The 22,768-nt window shown below is 31.2% G+C and overlaps 3 protein-coding genes across 3 annotated transcripts; all 3 read left to right on the top strand.

Moving 5' to 3' along the window:
* Positions 1–3,237: 3,237 nt before the first annotated feature.
* LOC124939886 (UPF0613 protein PB24D3.06c-like) lies at positions 3,238–6,400 on the top strand. Its single transcript, XM_047480342.1, has 9 exons — positions 3,238–3,619; positions 3,776–3,852; positions 4,042–4,147; positions 4,339–4,431; positions 4,718–4,783; positions 5,000–5,145; positions 5,713–5,821; positions 5,917–5,981; positions 6,082–6,400. The coding sequence occupies exons 1-9, from the start codon at positions 3,389–3,391 to the stop codon at positions 6,227–6,229; spliced, it is 1,041 nt and encodes a 346-aa protein (XP_047336298.1). The 5' UTR covers positions 3,238–3,388; the 3' UTR covers positions 6,230–6,400.
* Positions 6,401–7,294: 894 nt separating this feature from the next.
* LOC124940567 (probable E3 ubiquitin-protein ligase LUL4) lies at positions 7,295–11,136 on the top strand. Its single transcript, XM_047481092.1, has 3 exons — positions 7,295–8,016; positions 9,612–10,122; positions 10,783–11,136. Exons 1-3 carry the CDS (start codon positions 7,484–7,486, stop codon positions 10,894–10,896), a joined length of 1,158 nt encoding a protein of 385 aa, XP_047337048.1. The 5' UTR covers positions 7,295–7,483; the 3' UTR covers positions 10,897–11,136.
* An 8,304-nt stretch (positions 11,137–19,440) lies between these two features.
* On the top strand, positions 19,441–21,901 carry LOC124938308 (heavy metal-associated isoprenylated plant protein 32-like). The gene is made up of 3 exons (XM_047478727.1): positions 19,441–19,819; positions 19,936–20,011; positions 20,165–21,901. Exons 1-3 carry the CDS (start codon positions 19,790–19,792, stop codon positions 21,550–21,552), a joined length of 1,494 nt encoding a protein of 497 aa, XP_047334683.1. The 5' UTR covers positions 19,441–19,789; the 3' UTR covers positions 21,553–21,901.
* The last annotated feature ends 867 nt before the right edge of the window (positions 21,902–22,768 follow it).

Genomic DNA, 22,768 nt, shown 5'->3' with positions numbered 1-22,768 from the left:
TTTTACACATACTAGTTTATTTTAACTAAATTCAAATAAATTACTACCTTTTAAGTTCTTTAATAATTGAGATTTAATTATTTAAATTATTGTAAATTATTGATTTTTATTAGGTCTTTTTAACTCAAAAATTTCTTGTCCCAAAAAAAAAAATCGATATTTCATAAATTTTCACCTTAATTTGTGTGTCAAAAAATTTTAAATAAAAAATTATTTTAAAAGATTTATGAAATGAGACATGTTTAAAATTAAATATAATTATAATTAATTTTTTTTAACATATTTCATTTAAGCTTTTAGAATTAAGATAATCTAAAATTAAGATAATCAAACCGCAATTTGATTTAAAAAAATATTTAAATTAATTTAAAATATTATTTATTTAATAAAGAGTCGACAATTGATTTTTAGTTTAAAATCAATAAAAAAATACATATGTAAACAAACATATTTTTAACCGGAGTTTCGTTTTCACATGTAGTTTGGTGATACTCGAGAAATGACTTTTACGCTCCATCCTCCGTATCCGGTTTAAAAACAGTCTCTACTTTATAAAATCATGGCTTTTGGAAAATTGATTGAATCACATTTTATTTTAACCAATTATTATCCCGGTCCTAAACATACACAGGTTTTTGCATATTTAAATGTTGGTACATATTGCGAATGATGATGACTAGGGATGAATATAGCTGAAAAACATCAGTTTGTAAAGGCATTAGGATTTAAAAATAAATCTCAAACGAGCCCTTATCAAAATATTTCTTATGAAAACATTATAAAAATATTTTGAAATCATTTTCTATTTTTTTTGAAATTTTAGAAAATAGTTTGGGTTCCCAAGATTACAAAAATAATTTTGGAAATTAAAAGGTAAAAACAAACGGACCCTAGGACTGGTGCTCTCGGTCCTAGGTGCGATTTTTATCGGTTGGGCTAAAACCCTAGATCTTGGGGTTGAGAGCCCCTCGGTCCTAGTTTGGGATTCTCGGTCGGGGTGCTAAAGCCTCCCAATTCCGAGGTTAGAATCTTCAGTCGGATGTGGATATCCCTCGGTCGAGTGCGGATGTCCCTCGGTTAGAGTGCTAAAATCCTCTATCGGGTGTGGGATTCCTCGATCTTAGGTGCGGGAATTCTCGGTCGGGTGCAAGAATTATCGGTCATAGGTTAGCCTAGGATAACTTTGTCGGTCATAAGTGTGAAGAACACTTGGTCCTGAGCTAGCCTTGACTAACTTTTCCTCGGTCATAAGTGTTGAGAATTCTCGGTTGTGGGTTGACTTGGGGTTAGTTCCCTCGGTCTTTGGTACTAAGAACTCTCAGTCCTAGCTAAATATGGTCTAGGTTTCCCGATTCTCAAGAACATCAAAATTGCAGGTTTTGTAGTTTTGTTTGAGGTCGGATCCTTTGAGTCGGGGGCCTAGGGCCTAGGAAACTTCACAAAGCTCCTAGGAGCATTATGAACATCATTCTGAAGTGTCATTCAACATAGATGATGTCATATTTAACCAAAACAATTTTGGTACCAAAAATCGGGTTTTTTGGTTTTGGGATTTAATGAAATGTAAGGAGCTTGTCAATAACTTTCTTATACTTTATATGATTGATTGGTACCAAAATATTAATATTGACAGTTTGTTTTGACCAATTCAATAACTGTTTTTTATATAATTTTTAATTTTGATTAAACATAATCGAGATGGATTAGAAATGATCCAAATAGGTTCCCAACATCATTATAAACATGTTGGGAAGACTTCTGGGTTGTTGTTCTTGAATAGCTCAAGAATAAAAAACTTGATTTTGAATTTTTTAAATTCAAATTTGGGGATTTTATGTGGATTGATTAATTGTGTTTGGCTTCAACAAAAAGTTTACAAATGATCCTAAGATCGTTTCCCAATCAAAAAAATCGAATAACTAAACAATATACAAAACTGTCAAAACTGAAATGTAAAAATTCCAATTCAAACTGGTAATTTAATATAGAGGATGATTAATAGCTTATCGAGAGTTGGAGAACACTCCTCATCTCTTATGGAAGATTTAGGGAGGCTTGAATTTGAGCTTTAAAGTTTTACACGAAATTTCTAAAAATCCAAAAGCTTTAAGTTTATTTATTCCTTTCAGATTGATCAAGAGAGGCTATAAATGTTGGTTCATCAACCAAGTGGGCTTGATTGTCTTTTGGCTGTTTTCCGGCCAGTTGCCGACATAGGCATCAATGATGCGTCTAGATGTAAGGGAAATGATCACCAAAGTAGTGTGATCATTTCACTTTCTGAACGAGGTCAAAAGGTGGAGAAATGGTAGAGTTTTGTCTTTGAAAAATAAAGATGGTTGTTGTTCTTATCTACTCGTGATCGCGAGGAAGACGATGAACCAGGCGTGAAACGACATCATTTTGGGCGAGAAATCGAACGTAAGACGCTCTGTTGGCGTTTCGTCCGCGATTGGGTGTTCTGTCGCGTTTCAGCTAACGGCGTTGGGGTGCGCGTTAATTGATCTTTGCTTCTTGAGCGCGCCTTTGCTCCGTTGCAGCGGACGACGCGAACAACTCTTAGGCGTTCAATGAATTCCAGTGCCTATGTGATGACTATGGCTTCTGCTGCAACGATTTTTCCGAGTTTTGTCTACTCTGAATCACTGACATTTTTTAGCCTTAAGAGTTTGTTTGAAATCGGTTTTTTCTTTACCCCTTTTGACTTTGTTTTTAATCTTAAAAATATCTAAAATATTTTAAATAAATATGACATATATTTTGTCAATTATTTTTTATATATTTTTAGGTTTAATAAATAATTTATTTGGAATAAATTAGATACAACATTTATTCTAAATTATTTATTTTAATTCTCTTCAATTTTTCTAAAATTAATTTGAGATAAAATGAATAAAACATTTATTTCAAATTATTTTATTTGGTTATTATTTTTAATTAGTTAGGATTTACAATAATAATTTAATTAATTATTTAATTAGATTTTGGTTTTAATTTTTTAATTATTTTTAATTTATTTATTTAAGATAATTATTTAAAAATTATAAATTAGGTAGGCGAAATTTTAATATTTATCATTTTATTTTATACTCATTTAAAAAAAATAGTATTAAATTATGTTTTCAGTATTAAAAAAAATGATATGAGAGAAATAAAAAACATTATATCTAAAATAAATAATAAATTAAAATGTTGGTTTTAGGGTAATTTTCGTGTAAGAGAAATCATTCAGAATGATTTGGGACTGGTGACTAGTGAATTGATAATGATAGAAGAAGGAAATGAACATTCTTTATTCTTGATCGAAGTGCTTTTTTACATCTTTCGATGTTAATGAAGAAGATGAAGAAGACGCAGCCACACCCATGATCTTGTTTGAATCAAAACAATGGATCTCTCACCCGTAACCTCCTCGTCTACTCCTTCATCATCCTCATCCTCTGCGCCACCAACTTCGACTACTTCATGGTTCTCCGGCATCGTTCGAGGCCGCCTCGACAAGTCATCAAGCCTAAATTTGTCTGGAAACACTACCTCTTCCAGCGACACCGTCGGACCGGTGAACCGGAAGAAGCAGTTTCAAGGAGTCATGTTCAAGTATGGCCCCAAGCCAATCCAGGTCTATTTTTTTTTGTTTAACAAATAGTAGAATCTTGCATATAACCTAGAGTTTCATCATTTGGAAGTTGGGTTTGAAGGGGATTCTAAAATTCATCCATCAGTTTAGATTAGATTAGTACTCTGTGTTAGATGATACTGTTTTTCTTTCTTGCAGGTTGCATTTAAAACAGGTGATTACAAACAGCAGGTCATCTTTATTGGTGGGCTAACAGATGGGTTCTTGTCTACAAAGTATGTGCAAATGAAAAAATTATATGTTATGGTTTACATTTGTTTTGCCCAAAGACCTGTTGTTAGATGAAGTAAAAGACATTATATCAATCTTGAATGTTTGTTGAAATTAAGGAAATACACCAAATTTGGATAATCTTGTAGTTGATTGTTGTCGGGAAATTCAAAAGTGTTTATTTTTATCTGCAGTTACTTAGAACCTTTAGCGATTTCTTTGGATAAAGAGAAATGGTCTCTGGTGCAGTTTCTGATGTCATCTTCTTATAGTGGATATGGTGCTTCTAGCTTGAAACAAGTAAGTTGTGATTTCCTGTCAGTTCAACGTTTTTGCTTAACTGTATTTGGTTGCGCACTTCTTGTAGGCATGATCTATGATTACTTCTAAACCGTTGTAGTTGGGTTAAACTGCTGCAGATGTTCATTTTTGTATTATTCATTTTCACTTCATGCTCTGACTACCATCATATACTTGAATGTATACACCAGGACGCAATGGAACTTGACCAGTTAATCAATTACTTGATAAACAAAGAAGAATCTGAGGGTGTTGTGCTTCTTGGACAAAGCACTGGTTGTCAGGTGACTGACTAGTTTTCAGTTATAATGTTAACTTTCTTTGAAGCTACTTAGAGCTAGTTTGATCTGGGGTTATCTGAAAGAAAAATAGATTATGAAATCAAAATCTTGTTTGATGGATTATTTGGGTAATTTGGTATTTTGACGATAATTTGAATGATGATTGGAGAAAGGATTATTATGAAAAAAATCCAAATAAACCCAAGATCAAACAAGCTCTTATATATTGTTTCCTGCTGATTTAGTATCTAACTGATCTTCATTTTACACATATTGACGTACATTCAAGGATATCGTTTATTACATGCACACAAACGCAGCATGCTCCAGAGCAGTCCGAGCAGCTATCTTGCAGGTATATGGCAAGAGAAACCCAGAATTTTACACATCTAACTTGTGCAATTACTCAATGTATAGTACTGCGAGAAAAATGCAGAGTGTGTATATAATTGATAGTCTAGATTTCATGTCTATGTTATATGGAAGAATACAGCAATATTTGCTTATCATGTTTATGATCGAATGTTACGATTACCAACTTGACTTATAATCTGATTGGGAAAATGTGTAGGCTCCAGTTAGTGACAGGGAATTCAGAGCAACTCTCCCTGAAACAGCTGCTATGATTGATCTGGCTTCGAAAATGATAAGTGAAGGTAGAGGTTTGGAATTCATGCCTAGAGAAGCAGATTCAGAGGCTCCAGTAACTGCATTTAGGTAAGAGGAGTGATAAATGCTTAAAGAGGCAAATATACGAATGAACCTCTGTCATCGGGTGCAATATTACCCAACAATTTATTTTCTTTCCTCGTTAATTTTATTGAGATACTTACCATTTGGAAACACTTATTGTTTACAAATACGAAAATAAAACTTTCAATAAAATTTTTGTATCTGAAAACATATCCAACATACAAAAACATAACAATAAGTGTTTTCAAATAGGGTCATGACAGAAATAATCTGGGTTATTACTTGGTAAAAAGTAAAAACCTTGTTTGATGTAGGATTATTTGGGTAAGATGACCAAAATGTCTTTATACGGGGTTATTTGGTATTTTGGCTAATGATTTGAATGGTTCGATTGATGATGTGATAAGGGTAAATCCAATTAACCCTTCATCAAACAAGACCTAATTGTTTTCAAACGAGCATGTTTTGTATCTAGGTCTCCTCACAGATACAAAAACAAAATTCAAAATTTCTGGATCTGGAATGGTATCCAAAAACAGAGATAATAAGTGTTTCCAAATGGGGTAATAATGATGAGGCATAACATTGCAGATATCACTCCCTATGTGCGTATAATGGGGAAGACGACATGTTTAGTTCTGATCTCAGTGATGATCAATTGAAAATGAAGCTTGGCCACATGTCCAATACACCATGCCAGGTAGATATAATAATGTTTTCATAGTTATGTTTTTCTCTTACACCATTCATTTCTCTTTGAACAAGAACCGATAAAAAAAGATACATTACCTGCAGGTGATCTTTTCTATGGCTGATGAGTATGTACCCAAGTATGTTGATAAGAAAGCATTAGTGAACAGGCAAGGACAATAACTTTTGTTTGTGAGTTGTGTGTGAGAAATTTATGGTTGATTTCTGATCACCATAATTACTATGATTCTTGTGAAAACATTAATGCAGATTGTGTAAAGCATTAGGTGGGGCAGAGAAAGTTGAAATTGAACATGGAAACCATTCTTTGTCCAACAGAGGGCAAGAGGCTGTTCAAGCTATTATAGACTTTGTCAAAAGAGAAGGTCCAAAAGGATGGGACGATCCATGGAGCTAATTAGAAGATCTTCCTTCTACCATTTCCATTATTTGGGTCGATCCAATTTGGAAATTAACATTTTGTCACAATTTTAATCTCGTTACAAAACCGTCATTGTTTAAATTGAAAGCTTTTTAGTTTGGTAAAAGATTGATTTTGAATCATGTTTTAGATTGTAATGTGTTTTTATTTTTGCTTTATTTAGCATTTTTTTTACTAGATTGTGATCTTGATTATGTATTAAAGCATTGTGATTTTTCATAAAATTTAGTTTTTTTCAAACATGTGATAACAAGAAATATGATTTTATTTTGTTTCAATTTGGAAAAAAATTGTTTTTGTTATATTTGTTTCTTATTATCAACTGACCGTGTTCTTTTCGTTCCGGTTAATCGAATCGGGTTCTATCAGTTCCGGTTAATCGAATCGGGTTCTATCAGTTCCGGTTAATCGAATCGGGTTCTATCAGTTCCGGTTAATCGAATCGGACAGTCATAATCGAATCGGACAGTCATAATTATTTTAAAATTTAAATATACAAAGGTAAACTATATAATTAAATTATTACTGGTTAAATCGGTAAAAAAAAAATAGTTAAACTGAAAAAACAGTAAAAAACAGTTAGCTGAAATAATTAGAACCAATTATTCGATAAAATAAAAGGATAAATTATCGGTTTTTTTATCGATTTTTTCTAAAATTTTTCACATACTCATTTTGTGTTTGATTTTATTTATATACGATATTTTATTCGTTAAAATTACTATAGGAATTAATTACAATTATTTTTTATTAAATGATAATTTCACTAATGAGAGGATTATATCAAGTTTTATTTTGATTATATTATAATAATAATATTGTATAACTTGTTACAATAAAGGTGAAATTTTTTGTTAATATAAAAATTACTTTCAATTTAAAAATATTTGATTTCTTATTTGCTATTTTTACTAGTTACAATCAAAACTATTAAAGTAAAAAAAAATTACGCAGAAGTAAATAATACTATACTGGTCAGCGGATCAGTCAATTGAAGTGAAGAGAGAGAGAGAGTTTGTGTTTTTGAATTCGGTGTCGGGATTTGGAGGCTGAAACGGTGGGAAACCTGCGTGAATTTTCCTAGACGAACGAACAAACAAGCGTAAAGGGTCCCAAATCATTTTTCAAATAATTTCTTCAACTTTCCCTTTTGCTTCCCTGAATCAAAAACCCCCCCTTTTACCACTACCCACAAGATAGATCTTCCGAATTCCATCTCTCCAGCCAAATATGGGGGCATTCTGGAGCAGCCCCAGAAGAAACAACTATCATAATCCTCCTCAGTCCAGACATTCTCAACTTATCTCTTCTTCTCCTTCTCCCTCTCCTTCTCCATACCCTTATCTTCCTTCTTCTTCTTCTGCCGAATCCTATCCTAATCCCACCTCTTCTTACCTTACACCACAAATCCCCCCACCTCTAATCCCTACCCATCCTCCTCAGCCGCCACTCTACACGCCCTACTACTACTCCGGTTTGCATGGTGTCTGCAATTATGGAAATTCAATGGTGGGTCGTTCCACTTACGCCCCTTATTATCCTTATCAGAACAACAATGGTTGGGCTGGATATCGGCCTCCACTGATGATGGGTCCGCAGCTTGCTCCCCCTCAACTTCCTCCTCCTTATGTGGATCATCAACAGACCAAAAACATTAGAAACAATGTTAATGTGCATAAGCATACTGTAAAGCTTGATGTTGATGAACAATACCCTGATCATCATTTGGTATCATTTGTTTTTGATGCCTTATACGATGGAAGGTATGTATGTATGTATCATTTGTTTTAGTATAGTTTCAAGTTTATGATAAGTTATGATCTTCTTGGATTATTAGAGGCTGAAATCATCTGATAGATTCAATGGAAATCACCTGCTAACAAAAGAATTACTTCAAGTTGATAAAATTGTATATATGAATCACTAATTTGGTTATGTTATCCTTGTTACTTACTACATTGCAGTTAAATAAGGCCTTTACACACTTTTGCCAGTTGCTCATCTTTCTTCTTAAACTTGAAAGGCTATTTCAGTGCAGAAGATTTTGATTTAGTAGCTAGTTGTTTTACACTAGAAATGTGTTTTGTATTTCCATTCAAACAAAATTAATGAGAAGAAGTTATTCAAGTAACCTTGTTCGGTTTGGATTAGTAAAAATGGGTTAACAGGTATAAATATATAATGAAATTTAGATAGAGGGTATTTTTGTACTTTGGTGGATAATAATTTGAATGATGTGATTGACGAGAGGATGTAGGTAAAGATGGTGAGTTATTTGAGAATTATTTAAATAACCCAATCCGAACAAGACGACACCTATTTCTGGTTCGGATTAATGATGGCTTATAGAAACATAGTTGAATTTTGTAGAATGTTCTTCCTTAGTTTTTGGTTGGTATCAATAGTCCTAATATTAGATCATATATCCTCTTTGGACTAGGCTGAGATTGAATTCTCCTGAAAACAATTTTCTATCCTCTTTGACATTGTAGATACAACCATTAAATTGACCCTGAGACTCTGAATTGTGCCATAATTCTTCTAAACGATAACAATTATGTATCAATTCTTCTGAATGAGGTTGAGATGTTGTTTTAGTGTGAATATGCGTCAAGTGGTGAATTTGATGACCTTAGTATTTAGATGTTGCTTTGGAGTGTGATCGATCACAATTGGATGATGCCACGTCCAGTTTTGGGAGCTATTAGTGGATTGGGGAAACAAATTGTTGTTCATAAGTGTTAGTTCCCCATCCGTATTATCATTTGTTGTATTACTTGGAATGAGCAAAAGATCATTTGAGAACAAACTAAAAAGTTCCCACCTCAACCATTTTACATCCATTGATAATTGATCTATGACCCATTCTGTGTGGAATGTTTTGGATATCCTTGAGAAGCTTAAACAGTGTCGTATTAGTACATTGGGACATTAGGTTTCCTTTTGTTTGCTTGTTTATTCTTTTTTCCCTCTCTTTTGAAAGGAATCTCTCTGTAACTGGTCTCTTCCTCAATGTCTTTTCTATTTTGATTGAAATTACCTTTTTCTCCAAACAAAAAATTGTTTTCCTTTCTCATATGAACCAAAGACACTATAGAGGTAGCTCAAGTGGTAAGAGCCTTGCACATAAAAGTTTGAGGTTTCATTGAAAGCATCTTGAATGAATTTGGTGGGTCATAACTAGAAGGGAAATAACCCTGGTCTCAAAACTAGAAGGGAATTTGGTGGGTCATTCTAAGTCATGTTTTGAGACAACCCTATTGTATCCCTCTTAATTTTTGTTTCTGTCAATATGCTTTCAGTTTATACAAACAAAATCTTGTGTGCACAAATTTATGGTCTGTTTCTTATTGGACAGTTTTACCATATTCTACTTTGCCAAGATCGAGCAAAACTGTAGATTTGTCCCAGAATTTCCAGATGCCTTCCAACCTGTGAAGGTCCCATTTCTGAAAGGTCCAAACCAGAGATTTTATCAACCTTCTGGAACTGGCATTGATTTGGGTTTCTTTGCATTAGAAGATCTTTCCAAACCATCTCCAGAGGAAGACGTTTTCCCACTGGTAATATCTGCTGAAACATGTGTGCCTTTATTTTCCATGGAAGCAAATCCTAGTGCTGAACCTCCCACTGTTTCATCACCCCACATGCAAATAACTCAAGCAATTATAGAGAAGAGAAATGCGGACCCTTTTCAAGTTAGAGTCGTCAAGCAGATATTATGGACTGACGGAGTTCAGTATGAGCTGCGTGAGATTTATGGGATCGGAAATGCTGCTGAAGGTTTCAAGGATGATGATCCAGGGAAGGATTGTGTGATTTGCATGACTGAACTAAAGGATACAGCTGTTCTTCCTTGTCGACATATGGTGGGTTTTCTGTTAGACTTCTTGTCTGTTGTTTTTTTAAATTGTCATAAACTAGTGCAAGTAGTAAAATTCCGAAACAGAAAATATGTGTATATTTTACTCACAAACAAAATGTTACTTGTTTTCGGTTTATTTTCAAGATATTGGTCACATTTGAAAACACTTCTCATTTTTGTTTTTGTTGGATCTAGATGCAAAATTGTTGGGAAACTAAACTTAGTTAGAGTCAAATTGAGAAATTTATTTTTGTTTCTGGTTATGGATCCAAATAAATAAACAAATTTAAAAAGTGTTACCAAATGGGACCAATTTGAAGAAAAAAATTTGTTTTCCGAAATGGAAGACTACAGTTATAAATTCTTATTTTGTAACACTATAAATCTTAGTTAAGAACTACACAAGTTTTTCAAAATTGAGAAGTGGGTTCCTAGTCTGAAAAAGAGTAACCAACATATTTTTCCTGGGGGAAAATGTTCAGGGTAAATTAGTCAGGAGGCTGGAAGTTTTCTTACTATTAGTGAATACAAATGGGTTCATATGAATGATAAAGATTAAAAAAAAGGTTTTTTGATGAGCTTCTTCTGATAACAGTTGTGACTTTGATGGGATATATTATATCTTTCATTGGTTTCTTCTTTGACATTGTATTTTCCGTTACAGTGCATGTGCGGTGAGTGCGCAAAAGCATTGAGACTTCAGTCAAACAAGTGTCCAATTTGTCGTCAGCCAATTGAGGAGCTCATAGAGATAAAAGTCAATAATACAGGCCAATGATTCTCCACACCGGTAACTGGATTATCAAATGTATGTTGTATTCTTTCTTTTGCTAATACAGTCATCATGCAGATGCTCACTAATGTGGTATAATACTTGTATGGCTCCATTTGACTTTTTTTCATACCTTCATTACATGATTGAATGTACATAATTCTATAGTAGTCTCTCTTACTTGAGAACTAAAGTTTCGTTTGCACATTTGGCTGATTATGGAAAAATTATTCCTTGTTAAAATCTTTTTGGAGGGTGGCAGCCTTTGCATCTTACAAAGTCAAGAATTTCAATAAAGATAAAAAAGCACCGAGTAAATGCAGTACGACAGCCAGTCACTTTTCTTCTTTAGTCTACTAAAGAGCCTAATAGGCAGGATTTTAGGGGGAATATATTTGTTTTTAGAAGTTATCAAAAGGTAAAGCTGAGAGTACATTACCTGGGTTTTGGTTCTCTTTTTGATATTATTCAGAGAGTTATGACATCCTCTTCAATGGCATGAACAGCTGAAAAATTCCCCATCTCACAAAATAGGTGTAACTATGCACTGATAAGTTGGAATGTAAACACGAATATACTATACTAAATACTCAGGAATCTTTAGCAGAAAAAGGGTTCAGTTAACAATGCCAATTATCAGTCACCAAAATTATGTTAAGTTTGGTCCATTATCTTGGAACTTGACATTTATGTGATAATGTGATCTGGGCTGGAGGAAACAGCTTTTATATTTTACTGTAGGAGTTTCATTCCTATTGGTTGTTGGGGTCCTTTCATCCTTTTATGTTTCTCAGTTTTCCTGTTTATAAACCCTCTTTTCCTATGTTTTCCTTTTTTTCTTATATCTTCCATGTACAAACTCCAACCTTAGAAAGGAAAGTTGATAGAGGATCTGATCAAATATCCCTCAAAACTTATAGTCAAAGACTAAATAAGAGCTCTTTAAATTTTGAAATTAGAATAACTATTTTGTCTAACCATTATGTATTAGTTTTAGATGTTATATACAACTATGTACTTTTGTGTGTTTAGAACTTCTAAACAATAATTGTCATATGACTGATAGGTTGAGTTTTATATGATTGTTTTTCAGAAGTGTAGGGATCTCTTTGATCTTTGAATATAAGTTCAGGAGCCTATTTTATTTTGGTGAGTAATAAGAGAGAAGAAAGTTTTCCTAAAACACAGGATCCTTTCACCAAAAAAAATCTGGTAGAGAGAGACATTCCTTTCTGCTTTCTTGCAAAAACACTGCAAAACTTTTGTTTTTTGGAAACAAAATTTGATGCAAATTTACCATCCTCACTTTTTCTTTTTCTTTTGTTATATATATTTTTTAAACCTAAATTTATTCTGGGCAAGCTATCATGACCCCTACAGACAACTTAGCGTTCATAGTGGGTTATTTTCTTTATAAAATAATGGTTAAATTATTTAGAAAGAGTATTTTTTATGATATCAAAGTTCTTTGGTTTCGATTCTCAACTAAAAATTGTGTTGAAGTGGGGTCATGCTAACTTATTCCAGAAAATAAATTATGATTTCAAATGATATAAAAAGCTATGAAAACAATGTATGATAATAGAGCATTATTGAATGGAAGGACACTACATTAGAGCTTGTTGTGAAAAGCTGGAAAGAAATCAAAACATAGATTAAATTGTAATGCACCCTGAAAAATATCTTTGCCACTAGGAAGACAGGAATTCTTTAGAGAGAGAGAGATGCTTGGAACCTAAAGGAAGGGACAATCAATCATCTGCAATAGACAGCTTCATGTTTGTACCCTTTCTAATGTTTCAGATTCCTCCCCTTCCAACCTTTTGTGTTTAGCTAATTCATCACTAGTTTTTTTTTTGTTTTCTATATATGAACTCATCTTAAGAAGACTAATTATATGTTCTTGATGATATTTTTTTGAAGTTCCACCAACCACTCATACATAAAATTCTAGTTAAGGTGTCATTACATTTGAACCACCAGAACCCGTTAACAAAGATTATCTTATCTCGAGATTGTGAAGGATTTGTCCTGATCGACCAAAAAAACACTTTCTTCTGTTACTAGGAGGGTTGTCGGATATCATATTGTCACGTCCTTCTTCTTTTTTTTGTAATGGGTTGTCGATAATTGAAGGCCTTTGTTATGATCCATTATTAAACATGGTTTCACTCTTGTTGTGAACAAAAGGTGGACCACATTACATTTTGGTATGTACTTGTTGTCACATCCCAATTTCCCTACTAGGTCATGCATTATGAGGGTCTTTATCTATAGTATTTAACTTTATTATATAGAGAAGAGATCTCAAATAGATATTTAATTGACTATGGGTGAGTAAATCCAAATTGCCTACCCAAATAACTCTACTCATACTTTTAGAATCTCATTTGGTTCTAACTTATTTTAGGTAATTTCCTTATCTTTTAACTTAGTTTGGGTAATTATTCAAACTAGAGTTTGGGTTTGAATAATTCTTCAAACATGTTTATATTATGATTATTTTTATCTTTTGTAAGTTAAAGTTCGGATTAATAACAACTAACATTGTCATCTTTCTCTAGTCCTGACAATTATTATGAGGGTAAGTTTTGTGTCAGGGAAAGAACTCAAACAAAATACCCTTATTGAAAATGAATTTTGAAGAGTTCAATTTCTGAATCATAACCCCACTTAGGTAAGAGTTTTACAGAGAAAAGAAAAAGCTCAATTTGTTTATTCATTGACGCTGAACTGTTATGGTTGAATTCTTCACACTTGGCCTGTGGATGCACTGAAACAGATGAAGCAATCAATTGTTCTCTACTCGCACAAAATTACAGTAAAATAGAAGACCCGGATACAAATTTAATGATCATTGGGTACCCACATTGATTGTAATGACCTTCAAATGCAAGGAAGGACTCAACTGAAATGATATAGTTTCTATATTGTTTTGTGTATCATGCTCAGTATATCAAAAACTTTATCTGTTTTGATTTTCAATCCTTTGGGTTGGATTTGATTTGAGGTTGAACATATTAATGACTTTAGGTGTTCTTAAATATGTTCTTATTAAATTGTAGTATTAGTGCAAAGAAATCTAAAACCTTATTTGACTTTGAGTAGTGTTCATGTGATCATGTTCTTTCTCAAAGCCATTGGTATCATGAGAATACTCTTGATCTTGATTGTGTTCTCAAAGATCATAGTTGTTATGAACGCCTTTTTCCAACATATTCGATCCTCGCAAATAAGGTCTAGCTCATCATTTTGAAACTCATTTTGATTCTGAAACTTGATTGGTGTTTGGACCATTTGTCTTTTCTGATATTGATGTTGCTTTCATATCCCACCTTCCATGGAAATAGATTGCATGTAACCCATTAAGGATTTAATTTAGGGCTGATCAAATTTTAAGATTTTGTATAAGACATCAAAGGTCTCGAGTCGGGTTTTATTTTCACTAAAAATGTCTTAAATGAAAAAACAAATTCACACTTTGATTTTGCATCTAAGTCCTTAGCTCACCTCTTTTATCTCTATGCTTAGTCATATTTATCCTGTCAATCTAATGTACCTCATTTTCTTTCCCTAGAGAATACCAAAATTTTGTCACTTTTGAAATTAAGCTTCTTATAGAAGCATTTTGGTAATCTAAATGTCGTCATCAAGATTTTGCTTGTTGCTTGGACAATACTTATGATGAAGACCTTTTGTCCTACTCAGATTAAGGGTTTTAGTTTTTCATATATTATCCCAACATGTTGTGCCGAACCCGAAGTTTGTTGGACATTGCCCCGACTCGACCAGAAATTATGAATTGCTATTACCTATACGGGCACAAATGACAGTTGCCCGACTCAACCTAAACCGCAAATGCCCAATATCGAACCAAGCTCGCACCCCATATGAGAATTTGTTATGATCCATCCCAAGCATAAGATAATTTGTGGGCATTCTTAATTTCAACAGGTTGATCGGACTCGAATCTAACAGGGTTGACCTGACCCGGCATAAAATGAGTGGTCCTCACTTTAATGGGTAGACCCGAGCTATGCATAAATGTGTTCCTAAATTTTATAAACATCATCATAATTGTAGTCGTTTTAAGGGGTTTAGCCTCGAAAACATTGTAATTGACGCAATGAAAAAAAAAAATCAAATTTTATAAATAAATTTTTATAATTTGTTCTATTCAAAACTTGAAAAAAACAAATTAAAAGAAAAGGATAATTCAAATGTATATATATGCAAGGCACGTTCAAGACTGATCACAAGATACAAAACCTTCAAACCAAAGCATAATCAATTTCTTTTGTTTTTGTATTTCTTTTCTTTTTTATAAAATGCTAAATCCCTTTTATTAAAATTGTTAGAAAGTAAAAGTACATCAATTTTATTTTGAAATATTTAAATTTCGATGATTAATAAAAACATCTTAATAACTATGGTGGGGGGTGGAGTGCTAACTTCTTCCAACAAAAAAAAAAAAATTATTTCAACAAATTATTTTGGTTGGTGATTATATATAAGGCTGGGTCTGCCTATTATCATTTATTTTGCAAAAAAATCAAATGACATAGAGACAATATTGTTGTTTAATGGACAAAGATATTTAATCTGAAACAAACAGGCTTTAATGTTTCATCTGCCCAACTACTTACTTTAGGTTAGAGTACTAGAGTAGGTTCCTCAACTAATTGTTGTATAAATTTAAGAGTTGTATTTTCTTCTCTCTTTTTATTTATTTCTTTATATTTATGTAAAATAAAATCTTTGTAATTGTGCCCTTCTTGTTTTCTGATTTCTTCTAAACTAAATATTACTTATAAAAAAATAATGGTTTTTTTTTATTAAAGATGCTTAATGTCAAAATTTAAAATGTTTTTACAAGATCAAAGGTTTTGTCATTTTTAACATTCTAATAGAGATATTAGGATTAAGAATGAGAACGATATATGTGATATAGTTGATTTTAGTCGAGAATATATATTTTTTAATTAAATTTTATTCTCTCGACTAAGCGATAAGTGGTTAGTATAACCCTATAATCATGTCCCAATTTCTATTTAAAACGTTTTTAATGTAAATCAAACTCTTTTAGGCGATCCACTTATAATTTGAAAGGTCATGTTGAGTTCTTAATTAAGAATATAATCTATAATACATCCTTAATTATTCTAAATTATCTTGAGATACTTTGAAAAAATATCTTAATAAGCAACTAATTATTAAATTGGTTGTCATTAAAATACTAGAAGAGTCTAAAATAAGCCAAGAATGTGTAAAAAGCTGTTGTAAAAGTGACTAAAAACATAGTAGTAGTAACATTTAAGGGATTGAAAGAGGTGGAAAAGTTAAAGGACTTTTTACATAAAAAATAATTTTAAAGGAGAATAATCCCAAAAAGCAATCTTCTTCCCTTTTTTTTTATCCTTTTTGTATTTACTAATTAACCACTAATAGTAATATATATAGCTAAATGGAGATTATATATATCCTAACAAATAGAAAAATAGTTGTTGGAATTAATTGAAATTTGCTCAAAATCAAGGGCTTAAAGATCAATTTCAACTACTCTTGATGATAATCACACTCCACTACGACAAAAATAAATATTTTTTTTTTTTGTATTTATTTTTATTTTGTTGGGTAGTAAATTAAATGTGATTAAAACATATTACCAAAGACATAGTACATAACCTAATTCTTGAGTTTGATTCAAAGAATGAGAAAATTGATAACATAATAAATTGCTATCATTACTCTAATTGAAAATGGAGGTACTTGCTAAATTTATAGTTGTGGATAAATAAACTATTATTTTTATTGGGTATAAAAAATTAAGATTAGATGAAATTACTATTTGAAAATAAATTAATCACAATGACTAAATCTAGAAGCAAGACAAAGGGGAAATGAGAAAAAAAAAAAAAACATTTATCATTGTTCAAACGTCTCTTGAATGTCTAGAGTGTATCCAACAAAACAGATAGATATATAATATGAAAATAATTTCAGAATTTCAAACTATTCAATAGAAACAATGATTGGAAGAAAATGAATTTATTGTTATATTTATTTCTATCTGAAATGGTTTGAATATAAGATAATAAATATAATATATATATATATATATATAAAGATATTATCACAATATTATAAATTATAATAATATTATTATAATAGATCTGTAATATTATCCCAATAAGATAAATTGTAATAATATTAATATTATTTTATATTAGCTTCCTTAATAGATTTAGCTTATGTAATTTTAATAAGATTCTAATACAATTTTTTTCTTTATTCTACATGATATAAGAGTCAAAATTATGTTTTTGAGCTACAAAATTTAGTATTTCGTTGGCTCCATTAATGGTTACTTTAGTTATTGATGTAGGGATATAATAATATTTTTTTTCTTCAGCAATCATATATTTTCTGAATTTTAATTTTAGTGTTTGATTCGGCCAAGCATTTTATGTTCATGGGATTTGACCTTTTCGTTGGATTTTATTTTATACAACACACGGACATTCCGTCATTGGATGGATTTCGAGACTCACGGGTAACTTCAGAATTAATTTAGTTGTTGTTTCATCCTAACATTAAACTTCCATGGGATTCGACCTCAGTTGGTTTATCAGTCAACACATTGACATCTTGTAATTTGAGAGTTCACGAGTTTTTTAAACTTGAAGAATACCTCATCAACATCTCGATCGTCTTCAACCTCAAATTGTTCAAACGTTTTCCATCTTAAGTTTGAGAAGAAATGTTAGAATATAAAATAATATATATGTAAGATATTATCACAATATTATAAATTGTGATAATATCATACAAATCGATCTTCGAAGTTACCCTAAAAAAAGACCTAAGGTAAGATCTTTGATTCATTATAATATATTTGTACGATATTATCACAATTTTGATCAATTGTGATAATTACATTAGTTTTCTTAATAGACTTAAGTTATGTAATTCTAATAACATTCTAATACAATTTCTTTTTTAATACCGAAACATATATTTTTTTAATAGGTAATTGACTCGAGATTGTGCGGGTATAATTGGCATAATGTTTATATTACATATTCTATTCACACTCTCCCCTAGCACTAATTATTATTGTAAAAATTTTAACATGCAACTTTATAAAATAAAAAAGGATAAATATATATATATATATATATATATATATTTTATAATATATTAAATTTATTTTCGAACCACTTTACTAATTATTTCTCATGTAACATTTTTGCAATAAAGAAGAAGAGTAGATTTTTTTTTAATTTTTATTTGTCAAAAGGTATGCTTAACTTAGCTAACAAATCAGGTGAAGTTTCAAACACTTTTAAACACGTATTTTTTATTAGGAGTGATGATTTAGAAGAAAAAAAACGTAAAAAGTAGGTTATTAAAATGTTTTTTTATTGAATTTGTAATACATAAACATGCTTTTGTTTCCATAGTTCACATGTTAAAGAACATGCACTCTCATGATAAGTATTTATCTTTGTAGACCAGTAAATCTAACCTAAGATTATGCTCCCATCAAACTTTACTTATTTTAGAGTAAACTTTATTTATTTTTTCTTATTTTATACTTATTTAATAAGTTATTTTATATTTTATTTTGTCAAAAAATCAAAACAACTTTTTTTTTAATTAAAAATTCACTTTTTTTTATTGAAGTTTAATCTAATAAAATTAATTTTTAAAAAATAATATTATTGCTAGATTCATGTAATAATTGTAAATAACATTTTTATTGAATTAATTATAGCCATATCGTCTTAAATTGGAATTAAATCCGAAATCTTAATACTATTATGGATTACATTAATATCATGTTTAAAATATTATAAAGTAGTCATTAGATGATATATATAGTTGTGAAAAGTGATTTTAAAACAATTGAAATATTTAAAATAAAATTAATATTGTTATACCCAGTTTTGGAAGAAAATCTGAAAGTTAAAAAAAATCTGAAATTTTCAAAGTGATTTAATGACAATTAAAAGGTAATAATAATTCATTTTTTTTCATAAGAAATAAAATTAACTAATGTATTTTGATTTTAATGATGTAAACAACTTAATTTGATAAATAAAACTGTGGATTACCATCCCAAAATTTTAAATATATAAAAAATTATATATAAAATAATACAGTTAAAATATTAAGTTAAATAATATTTTTAACAAGATAAGCTTGTTTGATGTTCAAAAAGTATATTATTTTACTTTATGCTCAAGAGATAAATTAATTAAAAAATAATAATATTTATTTAATTAAAAAAAATCAACCATCTTCTTCTTTTTCTCAAATAATTCAAGATCAAGGACTTAGGCCTTGTTTGATTATAGAAAAAAATTTAAGTTATTTAAGTAGAATACATTGTAGATATAAATATATATAATATTTTAAATGAATATATAAATATGATTAGATGGTTAGTTATTTGATACTAAATTTTAATTTTTTTTTTAAATTTAAATTTTTTTTTTTACTCAAATCCAAACAAGTCCTTAAGTGTTACATTTTGGGTTTTGAAGATTAGAGGGAGGGATGGGGTTGTTAAATAATGCATGTATGATGTACCAGTCCAGTACTACCACTCCATCTTACTCTCTCTCTCTTCTTTCTCTCTCTAAAAACAGAGTTTTTCAGCCATGGCTAATGGCTTCTCTTCTCAAATGTTAACAAAGGGAAGAAAGAAATAAAACCCTTCTTTCTCACTTCTCTATCTATCTAATCTTTCGTTTTCTCGCATTTCACTATCTGGGTTTGTGAAAAAAAAGTGTTCTTGGATACAACAGAGAAGAACCAAATTGATCTTCTTCTCTATCTCTCTCAGATCTATAGATCCATTTTCGAAAGTACCAGTCTTGTTTGAGTTAGAATCATGAGTAAAGAAGAGTTCTTGAAGATTCAGGTAACTCTCATTCATTCATTCATTCATATGGTTTTATCCATTTCATCATATGTTAAATGACTGATTAATCTCATGATTTGTTCTTCCTTTCTGGCTTTGATTTGTTGTGCATGCAGACTTGTGTCTTGAAAGTTAACATTCATTGTGAAGGTTGTAAGCGCAAGGTTAAGAAAATCCTTCACAAAATTGATGGTAATAACTCAAAAAAAGTTTTTATTCAATCAATGATTTTGACTTACCTTCAATTTTACGATTTGTTCAAAAGAAAGAAACTTTATCTCTTTTGGTGGGTCTAACTTTATAATTCTATATTGGGTTTTTGTTTTTCAATTTTTTGGTTCATAGATGTTTACACTACAACCATAGATTCAGAGTTGGGGAAGGTAACAGTCTCGGGAAATATAGACGCGGAAACTCTGATCAAGAAGTTAGCCAAGAATGGTAAACATGCAGAGATTTGGGGAGCCCCAAAACCAAACAACAATCATCAAAATCTTCTCAATACCCAGTTAAAGAACTTTCAGATTGACAATGGTAAAGGAGGTAATAACAAAGCCCAGAAAGGTGCAAATGGAAATAACAACAACAACAATCAGTTAAAAGGAGGAGGAGGCGCCGGCCACGGCCATGGCCAAGGCCAAGGTCTTCCACCGCCCGCCGGTATGACCCCACATCAACAACTTCAACTCCAGAATTTGCAGCAACAGATGAAAGGGTATCCAGATCTGTCCAAATTGCCCCAATTCAAGGACCTCAAGATGCCTATGGCTATGCCTATGCCAATGCCAATGGACAAGAACCAGAGCCAGAACCAGAACCAGAAAGTTTCCAAATTTAACCCCCCTGAGGAAGATGATGATGAGGATGATGATGAAGAAGACTATGATGATTTGAGTGATGAAGATGACGATGAGCTGGATGATGATGATGAAGATGAATTGGATGATGAAGAAGATGAACTGGTTCTTCCCCCAAAACAACAGAACATGAACAACAAACCAATGATGGGTCAACAAATGCCTAACTTTATGATGAAACCAGGTGGTGCAAACGGTGGTAATAATGGAGGAAATGGAGGTTTGAATGGTAAACAATTACCCCCTGGCATCATCCCTACTGAAGGAGGAAAGAAAGGAGGTGCTAATGGTAATGGTAATAATGCTAATAACCACCAAATGGTTAAAAATTTCGGAGGTGGTAATGGTAATTTCGGTCAGCAGCCTCAAGCTAATAAGAATTTTGGAGGGGGTAATGGTAATTTCAACATGAATTCTGGCAAGAACATGGGTGATGTGATTCAAGGAATTCCAAATATGGGTGGTGGAGGTAATAATAATATGGGTAATCTACAGATGGCTCAAATGGGTACAATGCCAATGGGTCATATGACCCATATGTTACCTGCCCATGGCCTTCCAACTGGTGCCGCCGGAGGTGGAGGAGGGTATCTCCCGGCCGGAGTTTCGCCGGAGATGATGATGATGCAACAGCAGCAACAACAACAACAGCAAATGGCAGCCATGATGATGAACCAGCAGAGATCCAACGGTAATGAGAGGTTCCAACCAATGATGTATGCAAGACCACCACCGGCGGTGAACTACATGCCGGCACCGGCGCCGCCTTACAATAACCCATATCCATATGGGTATCCGGCGCATCATCCTCCACCGTCGGATCCGTACTCAGATGCATTTAGCGATGAGAACACTTCGAGTTGCAATGTGATGTGATTGAGAGATGAGACAGAGGATGATGGCTTCTATTTTATATTTTTATTTTATTTTTATTTTTTTTACTATTATTAGTTAATTAATAGCCGTCATCCTTCCTTGAATTTATCCCCTTGGAATATCTAAAACAATGAGGGGTAATTTATAAACAGTTTATGAAGATGGGGGAAGTATTTAAATATTAGTATAGATAAAATATTATTATTATTATTATTAGTTAAAAAAAAAAAATATGGGTGTTGTGGGTTGTGGGCTTTCATGGAGATGTTTATAGGACCTGTTTGTTAATAATAATAATATATATATATGTTGGAAATCATGAATATCTTTTTTTTCTCTCTCACACACATAGAGAAACACACATTTATGTCCTTTTTCTTTTCTTTATATTTCCATTCCCTATGCGCATGGAAATTTACAATATCCTGCTGCCTTTGTTACAACTTTTTCAGATTATTAAAAGGATGGTTATTAAGCTGGTTTGGATTTCAAGTTTATTTTAAAAACATTTTTTTAATTATCATTTTAATCATCAATTCATTTTATTTGTTAGTTAAAATGACAAAATAATCTAAACTAAAAACTCAACTACAATCAAACAAATTTAATTATCTCTAGTTAATTACATAATTTAATTTTGATATGTATTTGAGTAGTCGTTACTAAAGTTTGGATGGTTAAAGTTTGGATTAATCTGATTGAAATGATAGACTTATATATTTGAGTTATATCCTAATTATTTTAGTTAAATTATCTAGTTAAAGAAAAATCGTCGAACTTTCAATGTTTTTAGTCGTCCGATGCGTATCATTCACAATACTATTATTATAACGTTTTCTAATATTAGTTTAGGAAAACCACTAGAGTGGAATCAGTTAATCGTATTTATTGAAGATTTACAAGCTCGATAATTTATTTATTACAGTTTTTTTTTTAAGTTTTTTTTTTCATGTCATGATTTGTGTTGTGTTTAAACTATTTTTATTTTTAATTTTAATATATTTATGAATATTTAAATAAAAATTAATTTATAAATTAAAATATCTTTTATCTTTTATTTTAATTTATAAATTATCTTATATATTAATATTTTTGAAATCTTTTCTACTTAAAAAAAATACAAATTTTCAAAATAAACATCAATTAAAATTTTATTTAAATAAGTCACTACTAAACAAGTCCTTATTTTATTTTTAAGAACTTTAAATTTTAAATA

The sequence above is a fragment of the Impatiens glandulifera genome, chromosome 5 (genome assembly GCF_907164915.1).
Source record: "Impatiens glandulifera chromosome 5, dImpGla2.1, whole genome shotgun sequence".
Classification (NCBI taxonomy): Eukaryota; Viridiplantae; Streptophyta; class Magnoliopsida; order Ericales; family Balsaminaceae; genus Impatiens; species Impatiens glandulifera.
Note: the sequence above shows the minus strand (reverse complement) of the source record. Positions and strands in the feature narration are given on the sequence as shown.